Raw genomic sequence first — 17,946 nt, 5'->3', positions numbered from 1 at the left:
CGGAGGCCTCAGGTCACTCTGAATGCCATGCTGACAAGCGAGGCAGCCCCAGTGTGGCGGCTGAGGAGCGTGGGAATGCTCTGGGATAGCACCGTCAGGCCACACGGAGAACCACGGCACGATGTGGGGGGCAGAGGACCTGTGAGCTTGTAGGGCGGATGCCATTCATGCGAGGAAGGGGTGGGAGAGGCCTGTGAGCTGGGCCATGAGGTACAGAGGCCCCAGGGGGAATCAGGAAGGGACTCTGCAGCGACACGGCTGTGCTGTGTGGTGGCCTGGATGCTAGCAGGGGACATGGCCCCGACCCCAAAGACCTGGGTGTACTCAGCCCACCCAGGAGGCCACTGCACTCCCACCCCCACGCGGAGGCAGGTTTTCTTGCCTCCCGGCCTTGGGGCCGCAGCAGGCAGTAGTAGGCTGAGCTTGGTCCTCACAGAGTGACCATCAGCCAAGCTGGGAGGGGGAGTTAGGGTTCCTGGACCCCAGGCACATGGGGACAAGTGTGTGCTTCTTGACTTTTGTCTGGGGACCCTGTAATCCAGGGCACAGCAGCAAGATGAGGGGGTGCGGCAGGGTGCCTTGGGAGAGCAGGGGTGCGGTGGGTGGGCTGTGACTGGCCAGACCAGGCTGGCTTTTCTCAGCTCCCTGGCCTGAGACACAGCGGTGCACAGCGCCCTCTAGTGGTTCTGCAGCTCCCCTTCCCTGGGAATGGACCCGCCCTCCTCGGGAGCGGAGGCTGGCCCGCAGACCCGTTGACCCCAGGTCCCACCAGCACTCCAATGCAGAGGCGAGAATGGGTTCCAGCAGTCCCTGACCCCGCGGGTCAGGAGAAGGGCCTTTGGGACTTGGTGGTAACCATGGAGAGGTGAGGGCAGGGTGCGTGAGAGGGAGCAGTGAGGAGGTGTGCAAGCCGGGGTGGGGCTGCCCCGACCCTGAGATCTGAACTGGGGAGGGTGCGAGTGGCTGGGGGACGGGGGTGGAGAGGGGATTATAGCTGGACCTGGACACTTAGTGGTCGTAGGGGGCTTGGACACATCAGAGGCCCTGAATCCCCCCCTCCCCCACCCACCACCCCCCCCCCCCCCCCCCCCGCCCCCGACCTGAGGTCTGGGTCCATGGGGAACGGGAACACCTGAGGCCATTCATGGACCGGCCGGGGTAGGGCCTGTGCCGGCTCAGCACGTCCTTCAGGGCTGTCCTGCCATGGCTGTGCCCCCTCCCCCACGGCCTTGTCCTCTGGGCCTCTGCAGCTCCAGGCCTGCAGGGAAGTTAGGGCCCGTGGAGGTGGTGGAGAGGGCAGAGCCCGGGTACCTTCTTGGCCCAGAAAGGAGCTGTGCCTGGGCAGGCCCCCTTGGGGCCGCCTCTGTGGAACGATCTCGGCTTTGAGCAAGCCCTCCTTTGCTTGGGGATCCGGATCCTTTCCTGGGGATCACAGAGCCAGGCAGTAGGGCTCATGCGGGTTGTGGGACTTCGGGAAAGTCCTGGTCTGTGAGGGACACAGGGTGATGTGGAGGAGCCCTGGACCTGCGGGCTTCCCCGCGACAGAGGCAGCCCCCCCCCCCCCCCGCCCCCAGGGCAGAGCAGGAGGCTGTGGGGAGCTCATCCCCCTTCCAGTAGGACAACACCCCCGCATCCCTCCACCCTCGGCCACGGGAGCGCCTCGGGAGCGAGCGTCGGGGAGGCCTGGGGCCACCTGACCCGCAGCACGGGCCGTTGGTAACAAAGTAGCCTTTATAGGTCCCAGAGGGCGCCGCTGGCCCGCCCGCTAGGAGCCGCGATGGCCCGCGCTCTTGCGCTCTTCCTCCGCCAGCCCCGGGGACGGCTCCCGCGCCGGGCCCCCTGCTCCTTCTCGCGGCCGCTCGGCCCGGGGCTCCCGGCTCTGGGTGCCGCCGTCGGGGCCGCGGCCCGGGGGTCGGGGCCGCGCGTGCGCGCCGCCGGGCCCCCGGGGTGGTGCGGGCGTGCGCGCGCCTGGCCGCGGAGCGGCGCGAAGCGGGGGCGGGGGGCGCAGGGCGCCCCGGGAGCTCCCGGGGCGCGGCCAGAGGTCGGTCTCGCCGTCGTGCAGGAGCACGAAGTGGCGCTGGGACAGCAGAGGCAGCATCTTCTGGCCGCGCAGGCTCTTCTGGAAGGTCTCGAGCGCCAGGTCTGGGGGAGACAGGGGAGCGGGGCGCGGGCTCAGGGTCCCCGACCTCGCGGTGGCACGGCTGAGGTCGTGCCGGCGGGGGGGGGGGGGGGGGGAGGGGGTGGGTGGTGAGGGACGGGACCCAGGCGGGGATGAGGCGTGTCGGGAGGCTCGGCACGGGCGCCTTTTTTCTGTGGGGCGTAAGGTTTCCACGCAGGCCCTCCGGAGGTTCGAGAACTGGGCGCGGGCTTCTGAATTTGGGGGCGGGTGGGGTGGCGCATCCGAGGCGGGGCAAGCCTTGAGGAGCCGGTTCGAGGGCTCTGCGGGCTGCACAGGGGCCTCACCCAGGGTTTCCGTGACCACGCCCGGGATCACCTCCTTCAGGACTTCACAGTTGGTGTGCAGGGCGGGGTTGGAGTTCATCTCCAGCAGCCACACCTGCAGGCACCCCTGGTTAGCGTCCCTCCCCACCAACGCTTGGCCAACAGGAGGCTGAAGCCCCGGTCCCCTTTAGTCTTGTGATCCTGGCCCGTCACTTCTTTTCTGTGGCCTCACTCCTCCTATTTTCCAAGGAGCTAAGACTCTGAGGGTCTGAGGGTCTGGCCTTGAGGGCTGCCCCACTTCAGGATCTTGGCAGCGGGTGGGGGAGTCTGACTGTAGGCTCCACCCCACGGGCTTGCCTGGGTGGTCAGGGTGTACACAGAGGCCCCTGCCTCCTTCCACGTGCCTACCGAGCCCCATTCACCCTGGGAAACCTCGGCAGTACCTTGAAGTTTTCGTCGATCAAGAAGTCACAGCCAATGAGGTCGAAGTAGCCCAGCTTGCATTGCAGCTTGGACTTGACAGCCTGGAAGCAGTGAGCCATGATCTGCTGCATCCGCTTCTGTGGATGGGGGCAGGGAGGCGGTGACCGGATGTCGCCCGTGCTTACATCTCCCAGGCCTGGGACCGCAGACACCCCTCACCTGCATTCCCGTCTGTGCCCTCACCTGCGCTCCCGCCAGGTGTCCTTCCTGCACAGCCACACCGCCCACACTTGCATACGGAGTCACAGACTCACAGCTAGAAACTCATTCACTCTTAGTTTACTCCTTCAGCAAACATGTGGAGCTCCTCCCGCATGGCAGGTATGGGGGTTCAAGACTGAGGACAGCTTTGGGCAGATCACTCGCAGTAATGGCGACAGGAGGCAAATGTGGCACATGAATCACTGTATATTTTGTGCAGCACATCAAGCAAGAAGTGCTGATGAAGAAAATGAAACAGTGTTAGGGATCGGGGGTTCTGGGGGGATGGCTGTAAAAAGGGGTATGGTGTGTTGGGCCTCATTGAGGAGATAGTGAGCGGACTGAGCACAGGGTCTGGGGGTATGGCATGGGGAATTTGTGGTAAGAACAGCTGTAAGTGGGAGCCTGAGGTGTTGGGGGGACAGAGTGAGACTGCTGTGGTTGGAGCAAGCTGGGGCGGGGGGGCAGCAGGAAATGAGTCCCGAGTGGTGCCGGTCACATTGTGGGGGCATGGGAAGACGTTACCTTTCATGCTGGAATCAGAGCTGTTGGAAGGGGCGGCACAGGAGGGGCACAACTGATTCATGACCTAATAGGATCCACTGGCTGCTACGCTGAGAGAAATGGAGAAGCCATGCGGAAGTTGTTGGAATAATTTGGGTGGCTTGGGCAGGCAGAGGTGGTGGGTTGGATTCTGAACATATTTTGAGGTGGAGCTAACTTGATTGGTTTATGAATGGGTTATGAGCTGTGGAAATAGTTATCCCTAAGGGTTTGGTCTGAGATTCTGGAAGGATGGAGTCCCCATCAGTTGAGAAGAGGAGGACCATGGAGTCTGAGATATTTAGGAGCTTGCTGATGTGTGGGACAGGCCCTGGGATCTACGGCTCAGGAGAAGGACCAGGGTCAGATGTTTAATTGTGGAGCTAGGAGACTTCATCCCAATGGGTGCAGATAAAAAGCAGGGCTCTGGACCTCAAGAGAGCAATAGTTAGGATGGGGGGCAGGGGAGCAGCACAAGGGGCCAAGAGGGAGCAGGCGAAGTCCTGGAAGCCATAGGGGTAGAGCACCAGGGGGTGAGCAGTTGTGTCCAAACTGGCTGACAGATGAGAGAAGAAAAGGACTGGGAATTGACCCCTGGGTTTGGCAACAAGGAGGTCACTGCTGACTTCAATGAGTATTTCAGTGACACACTAGAGAAGCCTCACTGGAGTGGGTTCAAGGGAGGCAAGGAGGATATCAGCAAAAATGGCAGAGGAAGGACATCTGAAAATAAGCCAGTCCATAGAAGCCACCAAAAAAAAAAAAAAAAAAAAAAAAAAAAAAAAAAAAAAGAAAAAGAAAAGAAAAGAAAAGAAAAGAAAAGAAAACCTGGCAAAGAAAATCATCAGAATCAACTTTTTAAGAGCTCTGGAAATTAACCAAAGGCTTGAAGCAACTGAGGACTGCACAGGAAAGAAAAATCTTGAATCTTGGTAAGAACAGCAAGCTTTGTAGCATTTTAACTTGACCTGGTTTTATCCTCTACTTCCCAGCTCAGTGCTAGCCTTGAAAAAAGTCTGCATTCTCAGTACTGGAGGTAGCAGAATGGACCTGACTTGCAAAGAATTGTAGCTGTTTGTTGTGATCTCTCTGCTGCTTCCCCCTCCCCACCAAAAGACCTCACTTGGAAAGAACTAAAGGAAAATATGAGAATGATGTCTTACCAAATAGAGCATATCAGTGAAGAGACAGAAATTATAAAAGGAAACATACAGAGATATGGGAGTTTAAAAGTATAGTAACTGAAAAATGAAATTCACTAGAGGGGCTTAACAGTAGATTTGAGTTGGTTGAAGATAAGTCAGTTGAGATCATTTAGTCCAAGGAACAGAAAAAAGGGAATGAAAAAAAAAAAAAGCTACAGAGACTTGTGGGACACCATCAAGCCAACACACATAACGGGAGTCCCAGAAGGAGAAGGGAGTATGAGGCAGGAAAAATAGTTGAAGAAATAATGGTAAAAAAACTTCCCAAATTTGATTAAAAAAAAAGTCTACGCACTCAAGCAGGTCAGTGAGCTCCAGTTCGGATAAACTCAGAGATCCTCCCTCCGTACCATAAGCAAACTTTCTAAAGACAAAAAGAGAATATTGAAATCAAGAGAAAAGTGATGAGTCACAAGGGTGCTTAATAGGATTGACAGCCAACTTCTCATCAGAAACCATGGATTCCAGAAGGCAGTGGGATGACACATTCAAATGCTAATGTGTGCCCATCAACACAGATTTAGAATTACTGCTTTATTTAGTTGTTTTTTAAATAAGAGAAAAAAAGTAATTACCAAAAAATACATTAATATGGCCTTTTACATTTAACTATGTAGTTACCTTTATGAGAGTGCTCTTTATTTCTTGTGAAGTCAAGCTACTGTCTAGAGTCCTTTCATTTCAGCCTGAAGGACCATAGGGCAGTTCTACTAGTGATAACTTCTGGTTTTTAAAATCTTGTTTTTTGAAGAATAGTTTTGTTAGATATAGAGCTGTAATTTGTGAGAATAACAGCATCAAGGGATGTAAAGAACTATGTAGGAACAATAGGGTTATTTTTTTTTTAATACTATTGAAATTAGCTTGGTATTAATCCAAATGAAATTGTTATAAATTAAGATGTTAATATTAATCTTCAGGGAAACAACAAAGAAGATAATTCAAAAATATATAGTAAAAGAAATGACACTAGAAATTGTACACTAGGAAATATGTATTTAGCACTAAATGAGGCAGTAATGGAGGAATTGAGAAGCAAAAAAGATATGATATATAAAAAATAACTATAAAAATATAAGATGTAAATCTTACCTTATCAGTGATTATATCAAATGTAAATGGATTAAACTTTCCAATTAAACTAGAGAGATTGGCAGAATGCATTAAAAAACCCTTGATATACTGTTTATAAGAGACTCACTTTAGATTCAGAGACACAGGTTGAAAGTGAAAGGATGGAAAGAGATATATCATGCAAACAGTATCAGAGAGCTGACATGGCTATACTGATATCAGAGAAAATAGATTTTAAGACAAAAATTGATACCAGAGAAAGGAAAGGACACTGTATGATAGAACAAGATGATGTAATAGTTATAAACATACATACACCTAGCAACAGAGCCTCAACATACATGAAGCAAAAACAGAATTGAAGGGCAAAACAGACGATTCAATAATAATAGTTGGAGACTGGAATACCCCACTTTCAATGATGGATAGAACATTTAGATAGAAGAACAAGTAGATGGAAGACTTGAACAACACTACAAACCAAGTAACTGTGTCGGAGACGTCTATAGAATACTCCATCCACAACAGCAGAATGTACATTCTTCTCAAGTGCACATGGAACACTCTCCAGGGTAGACAGTATGTTAGGACATATAGCAAGTTCCAGGAATTATTAAGGGATTCAAATCATAAAAGTATGTTCTCTGACAACAATGGAATGAAATTAAAAACCAACAAGAGAAAGAAAATTGGAAAATTCACAAATATGTGGAAATTAAACAACACACTCTTTAGTAACAGATGAAATGAAAATAGAACATACAAAATTTTATGAAATTCAGTAAAATCAGTGCTCAGAGGGAAATTTATGGCTGTAAACACCTATATAAAACCAGAAGAAAGATCTCAAGTCAACCTTAAGATTGAGATCTCTTCAACCTTAATAAACTAGAAAAAGAAGATAAAAATCCAAAACAAGCAGAAGGAGGAGCACCTGGGTGGCTCAGTCGGTTAAGTGTCCAACTTCAGCTCAGGTCATGATCTCACAGTTCATGGGTTCAAGCCCCGTGTCAGGCTCTGTATTGACAACCCAGAGCCTGGAGCCTGCTTCAGGTTCTGTGTCTCCCTCTCTTTCTGACCCTCCCCCACTCATGCTGTTTCTCTCTCTCTCTCTCTCTCTCTCTCTCTCTCTCTCTCTCTCTCTCAAAAATAAATAAACATTTAAAAAAACAGAAGGAAGGAAATAAAGATCAGAGTGACTATAAATGGAAGAGAGAATAGAAAACAACAGAAAAAAATAAATGAACCCCAAAGCTGGTTCATTAAAAAGATGGACCAAATTGATAAACTCTTAGTTAGACTGGCCAAGAAAATGGAGAGAAGACTCAAATTACTAAAATCAAGAAAGAAAGACCTTACACAGAGATGAAAATGATTATAAAAAGGATTATAATTGTTTGTAGAACACTATGAACAGTTGTATTCCAAGCAAATTAGATAACTTGAAAGAAATGGACAAGCTCTTAGAAGGACAAACTAACAAGCTTGATGCAGTAAGAATCAGAAAATATGAATAACCTATAACAAGTAAAAGTTGAGTTGGTCATAAAAAACCTTTCCACAAAGAAAAGCCCAGGACCAGGTGACTTCACTGGTGAGTTATTCCAGACATTTAAAGAATTTACACAAATCCTTCACAAGCTTTCCAAAAATAGAAGAGAAAGAAATACATCTGAAACCAGACAAACATACAAGAGAGTGCTACAGACCAGTATTGCTTATGTGTGTAGACACAAAAATACTCAATGAAGTACTAGTGAACTAAATCCAGCAGCGTATTTAAAGGATAATATACCATGTCTGGGTGTGATTTATGCCAGGAATGCAAGAGTGTTTCTACAAATGAAAACCAGGTAGTGTATTGCAACACATTTATAGAATGAATGAAGTGGGAGCAATCAAAACAGTGTGGCACTGGCATCAGGACAGACACACCCACCAACGGAATAGAATTGAATAGAAATAAACCCATACATATCTGATCAACTGATTTTCAACAATGTGCCAAGGATGGTCTCTTTGACCAGTGGTGCTGGGAAAGCTGGATATCCACACACGAAAGAATAAAGTTGAACCCCTACCTCACACCATACAAAAGTTAATTCAAAATGGACCAGTGACCTGAGAGCTAAATGATAAAACTTTTAGAAGAAAACACACAGGTACAAATCTTTGTGACTTTGGATTTGGCAATGAATTCTTATATATGACATCAAAGGCATGAATAACCAAATTAAAAATAAACAAATTAGGGGCACCTGGGTGGCTCAGTCTGTTAAGTGTCCGACTTCAGCTCAGGTCATGAGCTCATGGTTTGTGAGTTCGAGCCCCATGTCGGGCTTTGTGCTAACAGCTCAGAGCCTGGAGCCTGCTTCAGATTCTGTGTCTCCCTCTCCCTCTCTCTCAAAAATAAATAAACATTAAAAAAAAAAAGAAAAAATAGACAAATTGGACTTCATCAAAATCTAACATTTTGTGCAAGAAAAAGGACATTATCAATAAAGTGAAAAGACAAGAACAGGAGAAATATTTGCAAATCACATATTTGATAAGGATCTAGTATCCAGAATATATAAAAAGCTCTTATAGCCTAACAAAGAAGAATGGACAAATGATCTGAATAGAAATTTTTCTAAAGCAGACCTGCAAATGGCCAATAAGCCTACGAAAAGATGCTCAACATCAATCAAAACCACAATGGGACCCCACTTCACACCCACTGGATGACTAAGAAAGAAAAAGAAAAAGAAAAAGGAAAAGAAAAAGAAAAAGAAAAAGAAAAAATAACAGGTGTTGGTAAGGATGTGGAGAAATTGGAACCTTTATGTATTGCTGGTGGGAATGTCAAATATTGCAGCCACTGTGGAAAACAGTTTGGTAGTTCCTCAGGAAAGTTAAACCTAAGTTACCATATGACCTCACGATAGCATTCCTAGATATATACCCAAGAGAACTGAAAATATGTTCATGCATAAACTTGCACATGAATATTTACAGCAGCGTTACTCGAAATAGACAGAAAGTGGAAACAGCCCAAATGTCCATCAGGTGACAAATGTTTACCAAAGCAAATTGTATGTCCCTGCCATGAAATAGCGTTGAGTCACAGAAAGGAATAAAGTACGGGCACATATTGTATGATTCCATTATTATGAAATGCCCAGAACAGGGAAACCCATAGGGACAAAAGTAGATGAGTGGGTGCCAGGGACTGGAGGGAGGTGATGAGAGTCTGATGGTGGGTATGGGGTTTCTTTTTGAGGAATTAGGTGGTGATAACTGCACGACTTTGTGAATATGCTAAAAACCACTGAAGTGTACACTTTAAAATGGTGAACTTCATGTCATGTGAATTGTCGACAGTGAGAGAAAGAGAAAGAGAAAGAGACAGAGAGAAGCTGGAGCTCCTTCGAGTGGCCAGCCTCCACACCCACAGCACACACGTAGACACACGTGAGGCACACTTCCATGCAGGTGCATGCCCTCAGGGACTTCCGAGCACCTTGTGCCCAGCACCTACCCCTCATGTACCCTAAGGGGTCTTGACCCTTACCCCCTCCCCACAGGCTGGCACCGGGAAGAAGCACACGGACCGTAAAGGTAGTAAAGACCCAGTCCCTAGGGAGTCCCTTGGTCTTCCGGAATTTGTCGTTGATGTAGCGGTTGAGGTGGTCCATGCTCCATACCGTGTCCTCCTTGAGCAGCATGTACAGGGGGCTCTTCTTCTGCATGAACTGGGGGGCAGTGCAGCATCTGGAGCCCACCACTCCAGAACACCCAGAGGCCCTGCCCCTGCTAAAGGCCCCTAAAGAGAGCCTCACGCTAACCCAGCTACCCAGTGAATCCACAGAGGTCCTGACCACCCCAGGACACCCTGCGGTGACACTGCCTGCTGAGACCCTCCCCAGCACTTTCTTCCATGAGACCCTCTCAACCGTCAAGTCTCCCACAGATCCTCATGGAAGGCCCCCACCTAGATCCTCTCATGAAGATCCTTCCGTAGAGACCTCTGCCTACAGGATCTCTCCACGGAGGTCCTCAGAGACCTCATTTCCTACCCCTACCCACACCCCATCCGCACCTAGAGGGAACCAAGCTGGGGGTCAGGGGCGCAGGGCTCTCAGTCATCAGTCATTTCACCAGGATGCCCTTCCCTGGCTGAAGGTGAGAGGTGGTGCCGACTGCGAGCAGGGCAGCCCGGGATCACCACCAGGCCTGGGCCACCTCTGGGCCCCTGCCACCTCTGGGTCTGAGCTTCCGCCTATAGCTGAACTCTCCTCTGCGTCCCAAGCAATGATCTTGTCCCAAAGCTGCAGAGAGGGCCCTCATCTGTGGGGTGCCCTTACCTGGTTGGTCAAGTGGCCACTGAGGTCGCTGGAATGGGGGTCATAAAGGCTGAGAGTGAGGCGGGCATAGCCGTGACCAAAGAAGACCATGTACGGCATGGCACAGGCGATGAGCAGGTAGGAACGCACGTCAAACTTCTTCCCATCCAGTAGCAGTGGGTTCTGGATGTACCTGGGGGACACATGGGGGCTGAGCACATGGCTGGCCTATCCTGTGTCCCCTTGGCCCCCCAGACCAGTTCCTCAGCACCGCTTGTCCCAGGTGTGATCTGTGGGCCCTCTCTTCTGGCTGAGTGAGTGTCCATCGTTAAGGGGACATTTCTGAGCCTGAATAAGTCAGGGAATTGGGAGGGAGGGTCTGGCCACTGAATCTCAGCCCACTGCATGATCTGGGGTGCCCAAGGGGCAGGAGAACGTAGTTGTGGCAACAGCCACCCTGGTGGGTGTGGAGGTCCAGAGGGACCTTTGTGAGGCCACATTGCCACCCATCCACCTCCCCATGTGAGGCTGTGAGTCAAGACCCTGCCCAGGGGCCCAGGGAGCAAGGGAGGGGTGGTCCCTCTGCAGCCTGCAGGCCGCGGCTGGCTGGGCTGGGGACAGAACAGAGGCTGGCCTTCCTGCAGGAGCAAACTGCCCGAGCCCTCTCTGCCCTGCCCCGTGTCCAGGTGGGTGTGTCTGTGTGGGTGTGTGGGGGGGCATCTCTATCAACCCGGACGACATGTGACACCCCCACTTCTGCTGGCCACACAGAGGCCCAGCTGGGGGCACCGCAGCTTTCCATTTCCAAGCCCGCGCTCCCAAGCACCAGCGGGGCCCAGGGTCGGCGCCACCCTGACCGACGCCCTTTGTGGTGCCCTTGCCCAACACCTCTGCACGACCCGCGCCTGAGGCGCCCGGAACGGCATCTTGCGGTAGATGGGGTCGTCCTCGATGCTCTGGGTCTTGACTTGCAGGGCGGCGACTTCCTCCTGGTTCCTGAGCAGGAAGATGCCTTTGCCCTGGTTGGAGGCCGTGGGCTTGCAGATCCAGGTCTGATTTTCTGTGGGAAGAGCCACCTGAGCTCCTGGCTGGCCCCGCCCCGTTCTGACCACGCCCAGCCACGCCCCCAACCGCCCTCCCGGCCATGGTCCCGCCCCCTACCAGGCTCCGCCTCCACAAGGTCCGGCCTTGACCCTTCACCTTGACCCATCGCGTCAGCCTCAGCCCAGACCACGCCCCCGCCACGACTCCGCCAGGCCTGACCCTGCCCTAATGGAGCCAGGTCCTTGGTCCTTTCCTGAACCTCTCTGCCCAGAGCGGGCCTGGCGTCCAGTGACCTCTCACCATCAAAGAGAGTGAAGAAAGCCTCTCTCTCGTCCCTGATGTCCAGACGGTAGGTCTCTGGGAAAAATTCTTCCATTTTCAGGACTCTGGCGGAGCAGGGGGGGTGGGGAAGACACAGGGAAGGCTGTCCCCTCGCCCTAGACTAGCCAGCCTAGAAAAGCCAGCCTTCCTAGGGGTCTGACCTGGGGGCAGCTGGAGGGACAGGTCCACTGGAAGGCTGGTTACCTCTGCCAGGAGCACTCTTTTCGGGGTCCTTGCACACCTGGCTTCTCTACGGGCTGCAGGCTGCCTCACTCACATCCTGGCCCCTCTCCCACCTCCTTGCTGTTCCCCGCGCCCCCTCAGGCATTGTGAGTGGACAGTTCAGAGCTGTGTCCCCAGGCTAGGACAGTGCCCAGCACGCAGTGAATGGTCTGCATGGGTCCCTGAGCACCCCGGCCCAGTCCAGACCTCTTCCCCTGGCTTGGGGTGCCCTGTAACCGCCAGGCCGTCCTTCAATTTAGGGCAGAATGGCTCCTCCCAGCTGGGCTGAATGCTGCTACCTCTGTGGCCCAAAGCATCCTGGGCTGGTCCACGTGAGCTCCTCAAGGGCGGAGGTGGTGTCCTTTCTGGATCTGTACCCCAGGGGGACACAGGGCCTGGGCTGAGCGGCCACTCGGTAGTGTGTGGAGAATGGATGGATGGGTGTCTGGAGAGGTGAGGAGGCGTGGGTGTGGATAGGTGGGTGGTTGGGTAAATGGATTTTGGATGGAAGTAGGTGGGTGGATGGGCAGGTGGTCCGGTGGGTAGACAGATGCTTGGAGGCGATCGATTAGATTTGTTGGCGGAACTGGGTAGGATGGAGGTGGATGGCTGGACACGTAGATGTAAGGTGAGGTCATGGATGGCCAGGTAAGTGGGGGGGGGCCGTCTGCCTGGTGGAGGGCGGACGGGGGAGGCGGGTGGTGCACGGCTGGTTGGATGGGCAGGCAGATGAGCGGACGGTAGTCGGATGAAGACCCACAGCGGCTCAGGCAGGGCTGTGTGGTGGGTGGGGGGAGGGGAGCAGGTGGCAGTGGTGTGGGAGGTTCTGGGGGACGCATTAGGGTGGGTGGACCGCGGTGGGTGTGTGCACAGATTGTTGCCTGGTCCGGGGGGTGGGCAGATGGAGTGGGCGGCAGGTATTTGGGGGGTGCATGGATGTAGGTGAATAGACAGAACGGGGAGTGGGCTGGTCCCATGGAGGGTGTTCAGGACCAGCGGCTGGCACGTCCGTCCGATGGATGGTGGTGCCGCTGAGCAGAGGGCGACGGTGGGTTCGCGGGACGGGGTGTGGCGGGGGAGGACACGTGGGTGTGCGGTGAGTTGGTGGTGGGTCCCAGAGGGCCGGGGCAGGCTTACTTGGCCTGGGCACACGGTGATGTCTTGTGGGTCCTGCTCACGACCCTCGAGTACTCCCTCAGGGCACTGAGCAGCCCAATCTTGGTGGTGAGGAGCTTGTTGTTGGGGAGCTGGTAGAGCAGCTGTTCGCCTGGCGGGTGGAGGCCCGGCTGGCATGCGGGGCTGCGGGGCCACCACAGCCTCCCCCCGCCCCTGTGGCCACCACCTCCCCGGGTGGAGGGCAATGGCACCACCCGGCCCCCGGCTCTGGCCCGGGGGGCTCTTGCAGACTGTGCCAGATCCCGCGGCCCCTCCCCTGCTACCTTCCCGGAAGCTGTAGTAGCTGTCTCTGCACTTGACCTCGCACCACTTCAGCTTGTAGTCCTCCCGCCGGCTGTCCTCAATGCGCTGCCAGCCCTTGCCCTTGCAGTAGGAGCTGATTCTGTGGAGGCACAGGGGCAGCGGTGGCCGCGGGGGCCTTGGGAGCCTGGGGGCGGGTAGGTGTGCCAGCGGAGGGGACGTGGGGCCCTGAGGGCAGTGGAGCAGGGCCCAGCCTGAGGCCCCCACTCACATGGAGGCCCCGTTGGTGCCTCCGATGTAGAAGTAGGGCCCTTGCCCACTGCCGTGCAGCTGCCTCTCCCCCTCTGGCAGGTGCCTCTCCAGGAGAGAGGCCTGAGGCCTGGCGGTGTCAGCAGCGTCCAGGAGGTCTATGGGCAGGTGGCGGGGGGGGGGGGGGGTGGGTGGGTGGGGGGTGGGGGGTGGCGGGGCAGGGTGTCAGAGGCTCTGGCCTGGCTGGAGGGCTCCCGTCCCCTGGCCCTGCCCCTGCCCCAAGCCCACCTGCGTCTTGGCCCGACTGGCTTGGCAGGTGCAGGGGCTGCTCCTCTTGGCTGCTCCCCATCGGTCTTTTGTGGGCCCAGCCTATGAACGGGGCGGGGTCCGAGGGGGTGGCTGGGGGAGGTGCCCACGGTGAATCTGGCCATCCTGCCCATTTCTAGTAGCCCCTGGGCAGTACCCCCGGCCGCCTGGGCCCATCTCAGTCCTGACCAGTGGGCCTGAGCCTATCTTGGGCAAGAGGGGAGAGTCATCACCAGCCAGGGCTGGCCTTGGAGAGGGCAGGGTCCCTGCTTACCAACAGGCTGGGGGCTCCGTGTAGGGGAGAGCTAGGCTGTGAGGCTGCAGCTGGGGGGAGACGTGGTGCAGGCACATGCCCAGGAGAGTGGGGGTCACAATGTGTATCAGTGATGTCATGGGTGACCCATGTCAGGCAAGGGAGATGGGCCCAGGCATGTCCTGGACAGTGGCTGGGTTCTGGGCCAGGCAGGGGCAGTGCCTGCTATGGCTGCCCCTCGTGGTGGTTCCTCCAGACCGTGGAGCGCTGCTGTGTCCCCTCTCTGTGCCTGTTCCGACCCCGGCTCTGCTGTCCTCTCTCCTGCTCAGCTGGCGCAGACCCCACACCCAGTGCCTGGCCTTCTCCTGGCCCCCCTCCCAGTGAATGGCTATATGTGGTCCCTTGATGGGAATGCCTTCCCTGGGGATGGGGTGCCTGTCCCCAGGGAGGCACTGGACAGGCCCAGGGCTGCATTCACCTGGCACCCGGGTGTGGCTCCGCCGGACCCCTGCAATCCTGGACCACTTGCCCCTCTTCCTGCTGACGTGGGTCCTAGTGGGTGGTCCCCGATGATAGATGAAGCGGGTGCGGCTGCGGGCTGCAGGTGTGGGAGCACAAGGGCGGGGGCAGCTCTGGGAAGACACCACCCCCACCCCTCTGTGGGACCTTTGGGCAGTCCTCGGTCCTAGCCTCAGGGAGTGGTGCCTCCCAGGGTCCTGGACTTGGGCCTCTGCTTGTGGCTGGCTCCTGTCTCTGCGGTGACCATGGGGCCTGGTGCCCTGTGGAGGCAGGGTCATCTCGGCATCCTGTTTATTCCAGGCGAGGCTTTCCCTGCAGGGACCATGTGTCTGGCATTGCCGTGCTTGGCCTCGGTGGTGCCGGCTGTCAGGTCTCGGGGGGTCTGGAGGGGCACCCTGGCCCCAAGCGGGTACCCCCTTGGAGCTGAGGGTGGCACGTGTGTCTGAAGTGGGACTGGGCAGTGAGGTGCCTGGCAGCATCTTCACGGCTGCTCTGGGCCCTGTCCCGAGACGACGCCCCCTTTTGAGTGCCCTTTCCCTTGTGGCCAACTTGGGGCCATTTCAGGGAATTTTAGCTATTCTTTGATGAGTCTGTCCCGGTTTGGGGGCTGCTTGGGGGGTGAAGACTTTGGAAAGGATTGAAAAAGACAAGCAGTGGGGAGGCAAGCACACTGTGGAGTTGGCAGGATAGAGAAGGACAAATCAGGTGTCGGCAGGTCACTATCCAGAGAGGACAGTCACTCTGCAAACACACCAGCTGGTCACCCAAGAAATACTTTAGTCCCCCCCTTAGGAGAGGAGAGGAACAAACTGAATAGCTGTCAACACGATTATGGGAGGTGGGCTGGGGTTGGGGGGAGCCTCACACCTCTGCTGAGGGGTGGGCTGAGCATGTGTGGATGGCCCAGAGCCCCTTGTCCCAGCCGTGGCCCACCCAGAATGGGAGGGTTCCTTGGAGGGTGCTGAGTGTGGGGGCTGGACGTGGTCCGGCATGGCTGGGGTGATACAAGCCTGCCGAAAACAGGGAGAACGCGAGCATGTGGGTGCGTGCACCCCAGCCCCTCCCATGTGTTCCGGGAACCCAGCAGCAAGTCCCAGGAGTCCTGCTGGGATGACCTCCCCCAAAGGTACTCATGTCCAATACCGTCCCTCAGCAGCTTGAGTGAGTGGCCATGGGGTCAACAGGCATCTGAGGGAGGCCCCCCAGGTGTGAGTGGGAGCGCCACGCGCACAGTCACGCACGTGCGCACAGGAAGTGGAAGAGGTGGGGAGAAACAGATGACCGGGAGTTGAAGGAAGGCAACCCCTGGAATGTGCTGGGTTGTGAACGGGAGAGTCGTCGCCCCTGAAAGAGGGCTGGATGCCACCAGAACAAGGGGTCCAGACTACGAAAGAGCTCGTGGAAATAAAAATGCAACAGAAGGGTTGGAAATTCAGGGCAAGGAGATTGTCCAGGAAGACACAAACATGGGAGTGGGGGGAAGTGGAGTTAAGCTGGCATCTGTGGGGCACCCGGCACCGGACTGCCAGGAGCCCTGAGAGGCAGAAGGGTCAGAGGGGCTACATCCAGGGCCCCTGGAGGAGCATGGTCAGAGAAGTTCCGGACATTTCCCCACAGGGAAGTTCCTCAGCAGTTCGCCTAATCTCTCTGTGCCTCTCTTTCTTCGCCCGTAAAGTGGGCTGGCAGGGACAGCAGCCTGATGGGGCTGCTGCGAAGACAGAGGGCTTATTATACACATGACACGTGTCAACGTGGGCTAGCGGTGGTAATGGCGAGGAGGACGTGGCGACATTCGGGCACGACTAGAGAACGGCCGGAAGAGAAGCAAGTGCACCACGGGGCGGTGGTCGGCTCCGGAGGGAGCAGAGCGTGTGCAAGCCGCGCCTTCCACCGCCCAGAGTGGACGGGGAACTTCCGCAGCGGATCTGGAGGCTTGGCAGCGTGGGCGCACTCTGCAGAAGTAAGCGCGGCCGCCACGCCTCCACCTGGCTTTCCTAACTCTGTGCGGGATCCCCCTCCGCCCTGGCTTTCTGCAAGTTCGAGTTATACCGCTTCACTTTTAACTTAGCAGGACCCACATTGGTACCTGCTTTTGCTAACTGAAAGAAGTCCGAAGAGGCTCTTTGCCTTTACGGACCAAGGCGAAAAGAGAAAATAGCGTTCAGCGGTTTGTTTTGCAGTGTGCCCTTACAGAGGCAGCGGACAGCTGGCCGGCCCGCCCAGCTCCTTCCTGGGAACCGCCCTCAGCACCCCCTGTACAGACCCAGAGCTCTGAGCTGTGTCTGTGAGGATCTGGGCTTTATCTCAACTTATGTTGTGCGTCCATTAGCAAGATGTACCCTAAGGTATCAGAAAAGCCCAAGAAAGGTTATTTTTTGGGTCTGGACGCGCTGACATTTTTTCCCATATGCCTCTTTGCTTTACAGCATCTTGGCTTATGAAAGCGTTCATAGGGTTGCTCTACTGATGGTGGGAAAACCTGTGTTTATTACATTCACAAAGAAATAAGCCGTGAATCTTCATTTCTTGTCATTCAAATTAACAAAGGTTAAGAGAGAAAAAAGAAAAAAAGGCCCCCGGTGTGCACACAGGTGGGGACATGTGACGTCTGTGGCTGGCAGGGGCGTAACGGGTGGGGGTGGGAGGTGTGCATGTCAGACCTCCTGGCCCGCGAGCCTTCTCTCTAGTGCCTGCACTTGTCAGAGTGTCATTCTAAATACAGATGCAAAGCTTTATGCTCAAAGACGTTCACGGAACGCATTTATCACAAGAGTCGCAGGATGGGAGCCCCCCACAGCAGAGGATGGCCCCCACATCACGTGCGGCCTGCGGAAGCCCGGGGCAGGTGAAAGCTCGACTTTAGAGTAAATTTTGAAATAAACTTTTTACCTGGTCAGGTAAAAAGACTGGCAGGAAGCGGCACCCCGGTAGAGGATGGAAGGCAGGCCCTGGCAAACCTGGAGGAAATGTTCAAGGAAACGAGAAGACGTCAGTGTCCTGCCGCGCGTCTTCTCCCCAGACACACGTGTCATCGTGGGTTGCTCGGGAGGTGCTGACATTGTTTGATGGGCTGGTGCCTCCCGGCTGGGGGTGGGCTGTCTGGGAGGACGCCCTGTGGGGAATTGGCCCAAGGAAGCAGACCTGGTCCTGGGCAAAGGGGCTCGTCCTGAGGAGCCAACCCCCCCAGGAGACAGGCTCCTTTTGGCCCAGCCTGGGGGTTTGTGACCCTCACGCTGTGGTGCTGGGGGGGTGGGCCCTCTGCAGAGGGGGCTCATCTCAGCCAGGACGCCCCTCTCCCCACCCTCCTTCATGTCCCTTCTGCTCTTGACAGAGAGAACTGAGA

The 17,946-nt window shown here is 55.0% G+C and overlaps 1 protein-coding gene across 1 annotated transcript in view; it reads right to left on the bottom strand.

Annotated features, from left to right (window-relative positions):
• Nucleotides 1–1,668: 1,668 nt before the first annotated feature.
• Nucleotides 1,669–17,946, bottom strand: part of TTLL10 (tubulin tyrosine ligase like 10) — a 58,049-nt gene continuing 41,771 nt past the window's right edge. The window contains exons 4-17 of the mRNA XM_053205190.1: nt 17,493–17,560; nt 14,563–14,863; nt 13,814–13,894; nt 13,548–13,683; nt 13,300–13,418; nt 12,998–13,127; nt 12,160–12,231; nt 11,618–11,703; nt 11,162–11,333; nt 10,295–10,466; nt 9,542–9,682; nt 2,886–3,002; nt 2,464–2,557; nt 1,669–2,142 (exon numbers count right to left, since the gene is read on the bottom strand). Coding sequence (XP_053061165.1) covers nt 1,766–2,142; nt 2,464–2,557; nt 2,886–3,002; nt 9,542–9,682; nt 10,295–10,466; nt 11,162–11,333; nt 11,618–11,703; nt 12,160–12,231; nt 12,998–13,127; nt 13,300–13,418; nt 13,548–13,683; nt 13,814–13,894; nt 14,563–14,863; nt 17,493–17,560 — 2,066 coding nt within the window. The 3' untranslated portion in view covers nt 1,669–1,765. The remainder of the gene's footprint in view (nt 2,143–2,463; nt 2,558–2,885; nt 3,003–9,541; nt 9,683–10,294; nt 10,467–11,161; nt 11,334–11,617; nt 11,704–12,159; nt 12,232–12,997; nt 13,128–13,299; nt 13,419–13,547; nt 13,684–13,813; nt 13,895–14,562; nt 14,864–17,492; nt 17,561–17,946) is intronic.

This window comes from Acinonyx jubatus, chromosome C1 (genome assembly GCF_027475565.1).
Source record: "Acinonyx jubatus isolate Ajub_Pintada_27869175 chromosome C1, VMU_Ajub_asm_v1.0, whole genome shotgun sequence".
NCBI lineage: Eukaryota > Metazoa > Chordata > Mammalia > Carnivora > Felidae > Acinonyx > Acinonyx jubatus.
The sequence above is the reverse complement of the archived record's forward strand: the minus strand, read 5'-3'. Positions and strand labels throughout refer to the sequence as shown.